The sequence below is a fragment of the Procambarus clarkii genome, chromosome 36 (genome assembly GCF_040958095.1).
Source record: "Procambarus clarkii isolate CNS0578487 chromosome 36, FALCON_Pclarkii_2.0, whole genome shotgun sequence".
NCBI classification, from domain to species: Eukaryota; Metazoa; Arthropoda; class Malacostraca; order Decapoda; family Cambaridae; genus Procambarus; species Procambarus clarkii.
Genome location: NC_091185.1, coordinates 3,661,279 through 3,673,403, shown reverse-complemented (window position 1 = coordinate 3,673,403; position 12,125 = coordinate 3,661,279). Strand labels below are relative to the sequence as shown.

The window sequence follows — 12,125 nt, the reverse complement described above, 5'->3', positions numbered from 1 at the left end:
CCAGATGGTACCCGTAGCTGTCAGATTAAACACATATGAGCTGTCAGATTAAACACATATGAGCTGTCACATTAAACACATGAGCTGTCACATTAAACACATATGAGGTGTCACATTAAACACATATGAGCTGTCAGATTACATACATATGAGCTGTCAGATTAAAGTTAACACGAATTTGCAAAATGGAATTTGTGCAATCTAATTATCAGGCTCGTCCACGCTTCAGCCAACCCCAAACACACATTCGCAAATATGAATATACGAACTTAAGAATGGCCTTCAGAAACTTGTGTATGGAACCATTCAGAACCTTGTATACCTCATACGTCAGACCAATACTGGAATATGCGGCTCCAGCGTGGAGTCCACATCAATGTCAAACACAAAACGAAGTTAGAAAAGGTTCTGAATTATGCCACCAGGCTAGTCCCCGAGCTGAGAGGAATGAGCTATGAGGAAAGATTGCTGGAACAGAACTTCCCGACACTGAAAGACAGAAGAGTAAGGGGAGACATGATCACTACCTATGCAATTCTCAGAGGAGTTGACAGGGTAGATAAAGATAAACTGTTTAGTTTGGATGGGGGAGTGAACAAGGGGACACAGGTGAACTCTGAGTACCCAAATGAGCGACAGGGACGTTAGAAAGAACTTTTTCAGTGTCAGAGTAGTTAACAAATGGAATGCATTAGGCAGTGATGTGGTGGAGGCTGACTCCATACACAGTTTTAAGTGTAGATATGATAGAGCCCAATAGGCTCAGGAATCTGTACACCAGTTGATTGACGGTTGAGAGGCGGGATCAAAGAGCTAGAGCTCAACCCACTTAAGCAAAACTAGGTGAGTACAAGTAGGTGAATACAACTAGGCGAGTACAACTAGGTGAGTTCAGACACACACACAAACACACCCAAACACACAAACACACCCAAACACACCCAAACACACCCAAACACACAAACACACACAAACACACCCAAACACACACAAACACACACAAACACACACAAACACACCCAAACACACCCAAACACACACAAACACACCCAAACACACCCAAACACACACAAACACACACAAACACACCCAAACACACCCAAACACACACAAACACACACAAACACACCCAAACACACCCAAACACACACAAACACACACAAACACACACAAACACACACCCAAACACACACAAACACACCCAAACACACACAAACACACACAAACACACACAAACACACACAAACACACACACACACACACAAACACACCCAAACACACCCAAACACACACACACACACACGCACAAGTAGAAAGAGATGAGAGAGTGTAGCCTGTGTAAACCTAAGACGCCAGCAACAGCAACAATGATCTCCAACAATTTACAATATTAAATTTTCCCTTCAAAGATAAATACATCGAGTTGTAAGTAGCAAAATGGAACCAAAATTGGACGAAAGAGATACTTAAGAAGTAGAGAGAACGGAGCATCTGGACCAAGGGGTCAGGTAGGTTATTTAACTATTTCGTAATAGGAAAATGTGACCAGACCAAGTAAATTTATGTTTGACTTATGACAAAAAATTGTTTTGACAAGAAAAATTGGAAAATGGGAGAAATCTGAAAATATGGAAAAGTTGTAAAAGTTTTTTTTTATATATATAAAAAGACAAATTATAGAAAACTGTTGTTATTGTTGTTTTAGATTCAGCTACTCAGAAGAAAAGTTGCAAGTAGCACGGGCTATGGCGAGCCCGTGGTGGACTTACCTGGCACAGGAGCAGGGCTGTGCTCAGGTAAGTCCTCAAGTGCTCAGTTCTCAGCACAGAGAACTGAGACAGGAACCTTATAAGGAAGCGGAAGGGTGCCTTTCCCCCCCCCCCCTATCACCAATAGACCCACCCCCCTCCCCTCACTGAATCCCCCCCCTTTCCCTCACTTCCCTCACTCACTAACCCCTCCTCCACCTCCCTAGGAAGAACCTCGTGACCCCTCACGTGAGGGGGGCACACTGCCCCAGATCACGGCAATATATATATATAGAACGTCATGATTGTAACTCGAAAGATGTTTTTTTTGCCACAAGTGAAATTAAGGGCAGATGCTGTTTGGTTGCGTCAAGACGTCACGTCATGAAGATTGCGTGAGAGGCGCTCCAGATCATGGCAGTTTAGCGGGTCATACGAGGTCACGCAATTACCAGGTCAAGTGCCTCTTGGGCAACTCTGTCTTAGAAATAATGGTGGTTTAAGGTCAGCTCTCATGTTAAAGCGAATTTGAAGTTGATATATATATATAAATATATATATATATATATATATATATATATATATATATATATATATATATATATATATATATATATATATATATATATATATATATATATATATGTCGTACCTAGTAGCCAGAACGCACTTCTCAGCCTACTATGCAGGGCCCGATTTGCCTAATAAGCCAAGTTTTCCTGAATTAATATATTTTCTCTAATTTTTTTCTTATGAAATGATAAAGCTACCCATTTCATTATGTATGAAGTCATTTTTTTTTATTGGAGTTAAAATTAACGTAGATATATGACCGAACCTAACCAACCCTACCTAACCTAACCTAACCTATCTCTATAGGTTAGGTTAGGTTAGGTAGCCAAAAAAGTTAGGTTAGGTTAGGTTAGGTAGGTTAGGTAGTCGAAAAACAATTAATTCATGAAAACTTGGCTTATTAGGCAAATCGGGCCTTGCATTGTAGGCTGAGAAGTGCGTTCTGGCTACTAGGTACGACATATATATATATATATATATATATATATATATATATATATATATATATATATATATATATATATACAGACACAGATACACACACACTAACACAGATGCACACCACACACACACACACACACACTCACACACACACATACACACACACACACACACACACACACACACACACACACACACACACACAACACACACACACACACACACACACACACACACACACACACACACACACACACACACACACACACACACACATACACACACACACACAAACAAACATCCACAAACACCCTATTATATTATAAATTAAAATCTAACCCAACATAGCGGAAAACTTCCTCCCAGTTCGAACGTAATTTCATAATGATTTTAGGACAAAACAAAAGACTGTCGTAACTCCCATAACGCTCCACACTGACTTCATGTTACAGTCCGACGGTCCGACGGAACTTTCAAAATTGTCACCTTTGCGCTTCAGTTCCGAATTTCAACATTTCTCTGTGTCAATGGGATTACAATAACATTATTCGAGCTAATGTCAGCGGAAAATGGAACAAACTTACCGTTAGTGAGGACATCCGGTTACTGTGGACGCTAAGTGTCCCAATAAACTCGACACTCGTGACCGTGTTCGGAATAGTTAAGTGTCCGGTTAACTATCCGGTTAAGCCAAACGTACGTGTTCGGGAACAGATTATTGTCTGTGTTCGGATAAGCCATATGTACATTCGTACGTTTCTGGTATAGTAAAGTGACAATGTCCGGATGAACCAGACGCCCTTCTCCGGATAACACAGACGCCCTTCTCCGGATAACACAGACGCCCTTCTCCGGATAACACAGACGCCCTTCTCCGGATAACACAGACGCCCTTCTCCGGATAACACAAACGCCCTTCTCCGGATAACACAGACGCCCTTCTCCGGATAACACAGACGCCCTTCTCCGGATAACACAGACGCCCTTCTCCGGATAACACAAACGCCCTTCTCCGGATAACACAGACGCCCTTCTCCGGATAACACAGACGCCCTTCTCCGGATAACACAGACGCCCTTCTCCGGATAACACAGACGCCCTTCTCCGGATAACACAGACGCCCTTCTCCGGATAACACAGACGCCCTTCTCCGGATAACACAAACGCCCTTCTCCGGATAACACAGACGCCCTTCTCCGGATAACACAGACGCCCTTCTCCGGATAACACAGACGCCCTTCTCCGGATAACACAGACGCCCTTCTCCGGATAACACAGACGCCCTTCTCCGGATAACACAGACGCCCTTCTCCGGATAACACAGACGCCCTTCTCCGGATAACACAGACGCCCTTCTCCGGATAACACAGACGCCCTTCTCCGGATAACACAGACGCCCTTCTCCGGATAACACAAACGCCCTTCTCCGGATAACACAGACGCCCTTCTCCGGATAACACAGACGCCCTTCTCCGGATAACACAGACGCCCTTCTCCGGATAACACAGACGCCCTTCTCCGGATAACACAGACGCCCTTCTCCGGATAACACAGACGCCCTTCTCCGGATAACACAAACGCCCTTCTCCGGATAACACAGACGCCCTTCTCCGGATAACACAGACGCCCTTCTCCGGATAACACAGACGCCCTTCTCCGGATAACACAAACGCCCTTCTCCGGATAACACAGACGCCCTTCTCCGGATAACACAGACGCCCTTCTCCGGATAACACAGACGCCCTTCTCCGGATAACACAGACGCCCTTCTCCGGATAACACAGACGCCCTTCTCCGGATAACACAGACGCCCTTCTCCGGATAACACAAACGCCCTTCTCCGGATAACACAGACGCCCTTCTCCGGATAACACAGACGCCCTTCTCCGGATAACACAAACGCCCTTCTCCGGATAACACAAACGCCCTTCTCCGGATAACACAGACGCCCTTCTCCGGATAACACAGACGCCCTTCTCCGGATAACACAAACGCCCTTCTCCGGATAACACAGACGCCCTTCTCCGGATAACACAGACGCCCTTCTCCGGATAACACAGACGCCCTTCTCCGGATAACACAAACGCCCTTCTCCGGATAACACAGACGCCCTTCTCCGGATAACACAGACGCCCTTCTCTGGATAACACAAACGCCCTTCTCCGGATAACACAGACGCCCTTCTCCGGATAACACAGACGCCCTTCTCCGGATAACACAGACGCCCTTCTCCGGATAACACAAACGCCCTTCTCCGGATAACACAGACGCCCTTCTCCGGATAACACAGACGCCCTTCTCCGGATAACACAGACACCCTTCTCCGGATAACACAAACGCCCTTCTCCGGATAACACAGACGCCCTTCTCCGGAATAGTTATCTGCCAATGTCCGGATAACACAGACGCCCTTCTCCGGAATAGTTATCTGCCAATGTCCGGATAACACAGACGCCCTTCTCCGGATAACACAAACGCCCTTCTCCGGATAACACAGACGCCCTTCTCCGGATAACACAGACGCCCTTCTCCGGATAACACAAACGCCCTTCTCCGGATAACACAGACGCCCTTCTCCGGATAACACAGACGCCCTTCTCCGGATAACACAGACGCCCTTCTCCGGATAACACAAACGCCCTTCTCCGGATAACACAGACGCCCTTCTCCGGATAACACAGACGCCCTTCTCCGGATAACACAGACACCCTTCTCCGGATAACACAAACGCCCTTCTCCGGATAACACAGACGCCCTTCTCCGGAATAGTTATCTGCCAATGTCCGGATAACACAGACGCCCTTCTCCGGAATAGTTATCTGCCAATGTCCGGATAACACAGACGCCCTTCTCCGGATAACACAGTCGCCAGTAACCGGACAGTTTGGATACAAACGTGATAAGGTCCCAGGACGGAAAGAGACGTGCTTTCATTTCTTTTCATGATGTCCAACCACTTGGGCTGGACGGCAGAGCAACGGTCTCGCTTCATGCAGGTCGGCGTTCAATCCCCGACCGTCCCAAAGTGGTTGGGCACCATTCTTTCCCCCCCCCCGTCCCATCCCAAATCCTTATCCAGACCCCTTATCCAGACCCCTTATCCAGACCCCTGATAATTACTCTACCATCTTTTCATTGTTGTCTTCGAACATAAGAACAAAGGAACAGAAGACCTATTGGTCCGTACTAGGCTGCTCCTATTGGCCCATACGAGGGGCCAATAAGCTACGAGGGGCTCCTATTGGACCCCCATAGTCCTCCCTTATATTAGGGGCCCTCGTAGTCTACCCTTGTGTTAGGGGCCCTCGTCAACCCGTCCTCCTAATAGAACGTCGCATTTTGACGTATACTCTAAGGGCAAAAAATCATCGTACTAGCATATGCAAAAGATGTCTTACCAGTCATCCTTTGAGGGATTTGAGTGCAAGGGATTGTAAGACATCCTTCACACCTGACCTTGATTACCTGCCTCACCTGCTGGTCTCCAGCCTCTCTATTGCTCTTCTAGCGGTCATCTGGCATCAGACCGCTGCTACAATCATTCTGGTTCTCCTTCAAGTGAAGGAGAACCAGACAGAAGATCATCTGCTTAACAAACTCATCTTAACTTTTGAATTGATTTACTTCCAGATATTTAATTCTCATTCCCCTCTGTTCTGTCTGTGGGTCCTCTTTCTCTGTCTCTGTGGGCGTCTGTGGGTCCTCTTTTTCTGTCTCTGTGGGTCCTCTGTGGGTCCTCTTTCTCTGTCTCTGTCGGTCCTCTGTCTCTGTGAGCGTCTGTGGGTCCTCTTTTTCTGTCTCTGTGAGCGTCTGTGGGTCCTCTTTTTCTGTCTCTGTGAGCGTCTGTGGGTCCTCTTTTTCTGTCTCTGTGAGCGTCTGTGGGTCCTCTTTTTCTGTCTCTGTGAGCGTCTGTGGGTCCTCTTTCTCTGTCTCTGTGGGCGTCTGTGGACGTCTAAGGTTCGGTGTACGCCTGTCTCTTTTACCTTGGAATTATTAATGTTACTGAACCTAAGAGCAGGTGTACCCACAAATATAGACAGGGAAGATATTAATAGTTGATTTATGTGAACAGGGCGTGGTCACTTAGTGGACAGTGGTCCGTCTACCGTCTCATCTGTCTGTTTATGGCTGCTGTTAGATGCATCTCATTTGTCTTGAACTGATGTTATTGTGAATTTGTTAAGGAAAAGCTTGATTTGAGCGTTTCGAGACAGGAATTTGATTTTTTTGTAGTAATTCGTTCCTTGAGGCTGTTAGTTTGTATGTGAGGCTGTTAATTTCTTAGTCTAGTTCATGACTGGCTTGGTTAATGTGGATGAATACTTGTATCACAACATTCGTTAGATCTGATTAGCTTAGTTAGGCAAAGGGAATTGACTCTGGAGACCCTTTTTATTGAAGTTATTATTGGCTTTTGTATAAAATTTTCAAAAATCATCTGATAAAAACCTGTTGTTTAAGTCGCCTGGGAACCTGATTAGGTCACCTTCAGAAAAATGCTATTCAAATGACTATTCTGGATCTTACAATAGTTTTAAGTATTTGTCCATTTTTTGCTTAAGACATATGGTTCGAAACTTGGTATTGGAAGCATTCACTTTGTTACTAAAGGAGATCTCGGTCTTTTTTTATTATAAACAAACGTCGTTTGGAATAGCAATCTCAATTTTTTTTGGTACCGTATATAGCACCAAGACGAAGTAGGTAGCAAATTTGCAAACCAGGAAATGATATAAATTAAATTTACACACACACACACACATATATATATATATATATATATATATATATATATATATATATATATATATATATATATATATATATATATATATATATATATATATATATATATATATACAATTTTTTTTTTTAGGAGCGAGGGGTTCTTAGCTGTGTCACCTGACATTGAATCTATTTGTGTTGAGGGAGTTAATAATTTCGTAGCTCTGTGGATTATTTTGGGGAACAAGTGACAATCGAGGGACATAAGATTATAGTGACAATGAGAGTTACCTCAATGAGGGAAGAGGAGAAAGAGACTTCTTACCGGGAGAGTCTTCATTGTAAGCAAAAATCGTAGGAAGAGAAAGCAAGGAGGTGCTGAAGAGAAACCCAGTAGGTAGGAAGAGAAAGCAAAGGATAGGAAGAGAAAGCAAAGGGATAGAAAGAGATACGAAGCAAAAATGCCTCTTCTGGTACATGCTTCAAGCAGTTGCTTTAATATGCCTTCCAGAGCTGTCAATAAGAGTGGAGATGGAGTCCTGGTCGACACTGTCCATCACAGTAACAATTGTCTCTCTCACTGCCACTGTGGGGAAACAAGGATTCAACATTCAGAGATAATTGCATACCAGATGATTGTCATGAAGAACTGTTGATATTTGCAACAACTACTTTGCTACTTTAAACACTATTATTACTTCAAATGCTCCAACGCCTCCTATTGACACAACTTTTATATATATATATATATATATATATATATATATATATATATATATATATATATATATATATATATATATATATATATATATATATATATATATATATATTAGTATATTTTGGTAGCAGTCTTTCCTGTAGACATATATTATTAAATATGACCGGAAAAGTAAGGTTAATAATTCTAACACGAATTTTCTCAATCTTTCGTACATTACGCTTCACTGTTGGAGGTAAATAAAAAATCACTTCTCCAAAATTCATTTTTATTTCTAGTCTGACGCGACACGGGCGCGTTTCGTAAAACTTATTACATTTTCAAAGACTTCACAAATACACAACTGATTAGAACGTATCTCTGATTTTATATCTACATTTGAGTGAGGTGGGAAGGGTGATGTGGCATTAACACAAGACAGAACAGGAGGGGATATTAATAGGGTATTAAAAGTATCAACACAAGACAGAACAGAAACAATGGGTATTGAATAGAAGTGTTTGTAGAAAGCCTATTGGTCCATATCTCTTGATGCTTCTATATTGGAGCGGAGTCTTGAGGTGGGTAGAATATAGTTGTGCAATAATTGGCTGTTGATTGCTGGTGTTGACTTCTTGATGTGTAGTGCCTCGCAAACGTCAAGCCTCCTGCTATCGCTGTATCTATCGATGATTTCTGTGTTGTTTACTAGGATTTCTCTGGCGATGGTTTGGTTATGGGAAGAGATTATATGTTCCTTAATGGAGCCCTGTTGCTTATGCATCGTTAAACGCCTAGAAAGAGATGTTGTTGTCTTGCCTATATACTGGGTTTTTGGAGCTTACAGTCCCCAAGTGGGCATTTGAAGGCATAGACGACATTAGTCTCTTTTAAAGCGTTCTGTTTTGTGTCTGGAGAGTTTCTCATGAGTAGGCTGGCCGTTTTTCTGGTTTTATAGTAAATCGTCAGTTGTATCCTCTGATTTTTGTCTGTAGGGATAACGTTTCTATTAACAATATCTTTCAGGACCCTTTCCTCCGTTTTATGAGCTGTGGAAAAGAAGTTCCTGTAAAATAGTCTAATAGGGGGTATAGGTGTTGTGTTAGTTGTCTCTTCAGAGGTTGCATGGCCTTTCACTTTCCTTCTTATGATGTCTTCGATGAAACCATTGGAGAAGCCGTTATTGACTAGGACCTGCCTTACCCTACAGAGTTCTTCGTCGACTTGCTTCCATTCTGAGCTGTGGCTGAGAAAAACGGCCAGCCTACTCATGAGAAACTCTCCAGACACAAAACAGAACGCTTTAAAAGAGACTAATGTCGTCTATGCCTTCAAATGCCCACTTGGGGACTGTAAGCTCCAAAAAACCCAGTATATAGGCAAGACAACAACATCTCTTTCTAGGCGTTTAACGATGCATAAGCAACAGGGCTCCATTAAGGAACATATAATCTCTTCCCATAACCAAACCATCGCCAGAGAAATCCTAGTAAACAACACAGAAATCATCGATAGATACAGCGATAGCAGGAGGCTTGACGTTTGCGAGGCACTACACATCAAGAAGTCAACACCAGCAATCAACAGCCAATTATTGCACAACTATATTCTACCCACCTCAAGACTCCGCTCCAATATAGAAGCATCAAGAAATATGGACCAATAGGCTTTCTACAAACACTTCTATTCAATACCCATTGTTTCTGTTCTGTCTTGTGTTGATACTTTTAATACCCTATTAATATCCCCTCCTGTTCTGTCTTGTGTTAATGCCACATCACCCTTCCCACCTCACTCAAATGTAGATATAAAATCAGAGATACGTTCTAATCAGTTGTGTATTTGTGAAGTCTTTGAAAATGTAATAAGTTTTACGAAACGCGCCCGTGTCGCGTCAGACTAGAAATAAAAATGAATTTTGGAGAAGTGATTTTTGATTTACCTCCAACAGTGAAGCGTAATGTACGAAAGATTGAGAAAATTCGTGTTAGAATTATTAATCTTACTTTTTCGGTCATATTTAATAATATATATATATATATATATATATATATATATATATATATATATATATATATATATATATATATATATATATATATATATATATATATATATATATATATATATATATATGCAGAATAACCACATATGAAAAATAGAAAATGCTTAACGCGTTTTCGGCTAATTCGCCTTCATCAGAGCAAAGTATATGAAGGTTCTATTCTCGATTCTACTTTGCTCTGATGAAGGCGAATTAGCCGAAAACGCGTTAAGCATTTTCTATTTTTCATATGTGGTTATTCTGCATACTTGGATCAGTGTTTTTGTGATCATTGTTGCATATATATATATATATATCTTATAAACGCTGCCACTGCTATTGTATTATACGAATTTATTGCTTAGGCCATTCGTATTAGCTCATGTTGGGGACAGAGGTAGATTAAAATGAGATACATAAGAACAGGTTCCAACATTCTCTCTCTCTCTCTCTCTCTCTCTCTCTCTCTCTCTCTCTCTCTCTCTCTCTCTCTCTCTCTCTCTCTCTCTCTCTCTCTCTCTCTCTCTCTCTCTCTCTCTCTCTCTCTCTCTCTCTCTCTTCTCTCTCTCTCTCTCTCTCTCTCTCTCTCTCTCTCTCTCTCTCTCTCTCTCTCTCTCTCTCTCTCTCTCTCTCTCTCTCTCTCTCTCTCTCTCTCTCCCCTCTTTATAGGGCTCAAGTTATGTAAGCATCTTCTCTGTCTACGAGCTTCGGGAAATACCACGAGCCGCGCCCCAATTAATGCTAATTTCAAAAATATTTTAGATACGGTTACTCGGCCCTTCTGTAGACGCGAGGACCTACAGACCTTGAGACTTTGTGCTATAGTGGGTCTAGTTCTTATGGCGTGTAGTATGTTAATATATCTGGGGAGTGTCTTGGAGGTCACTTAAAGCATCCCATCTGGCCTCATCTCCCGGTCAGAGGGATGCTGTTTTGCTAGAGACTAGTTGTAAAGATCACGTTTGTTTTGTGTAATAGGGCTTAGGGCATATAATAATTATACTGAAGATTGTGCTAAAATTGAGAGATGTTATCTGATTGATTTTGTGTTTTAAACAGGATTTTTTATTGTTTTTGTATGAGATTTGGGTGTACTTGAGTTGTAGATTCAGTGAATTGGATTGGTCGGTATAGCTTTACTCTCCTTTCCTGCGCGGGTCGGTGTTCGATCCCCAATGGTCCAAGTGGTTGGGCACTGTTCCATCACTTAGTTCTCATATCATTATATCCCTTCTCACTGCATTATAGTAATTATGTCTAATTCTTGTCCAAGCTGAGTCTGATCCCAACCCATTCTCAGGGTATGCTTGTCCAAGCTGCCTTCGACCACAAAGACACATTCGTCAATTTTAACGTCAATGGAACGTTTAACCAAAAATTATATCTTCCAGAATGCAAATTAATGTTTGTGTACAGTTAGACGTAGGATAGGTTAGTTTAAGTGTTTAGGTTCAATTTGCAAATTCCTGAATTTGCAATGTGCAAGTATAGATTTAGAGATGTATTCTTCGAGCAACAGGACGAAAAATGATGAGGATGATGAGGAAGTCCTGTTGATGAGGACGGTCTGTACCGTTGATGAACACGGGCTAGGAACATGTAAAGTTGAAGGCAGAATTCGTTCATCGTATCAATAATTTTAACCAGGACATTGTCTGGAAAAATATATAACTTTCCATTGATGATTTTAACCTTTTCCCCCGTCCTCCTACCCCCCTCTACATTGAAATCACGCAAAAGTGATGCCTGGGGAGTCCAAGAACGCAGGTTCGATCCCATTGTATGATGTATATCACTACAAACACTTGACTGAAGGGGGGGGGGACACCTAGTATTTCAATCCACGTTTCATAGACATCAATAACAACAACAGCTGTACTGAATGATCTCGTCT

The 12,125-nt window shown here is 42.3% G+C and overlaps 2 protein-coding genes across 2 annotated transcripts in view; one reads left to right on the top strand and one right to left on the bottom strand.

Moving 5' to 3' along the window:
* Window positions 1-12,125, top strand: part of LOC138371590 (peroxidase-like) — a 116,084-nt gene that overhangs the window by 15,854 nt on the left and 88,105 nt on the right. The gene's annotated exons all lie outside the window — the stretch shown is intronic.
* The window catches only part of LOC138371496 (ubiquitin-protein ligase E3B-like), a 50,461-nt gene that overhangs the window by 5,462 nt on the left and 32,874 nt on the right, over window positions 1-12,125 (bottom strand). Inside the window, exon 7 of the mRNA XM_069336390.1 lies at window positions 6,387-6,732. Coding sequence (XP_069192491.1) covers window positions 6,387-6,732 — 346 coding nt within the window. The remainder of the gene's footprint in view (window positions 1-6,386; window positions 6,733-12,125) is intronic.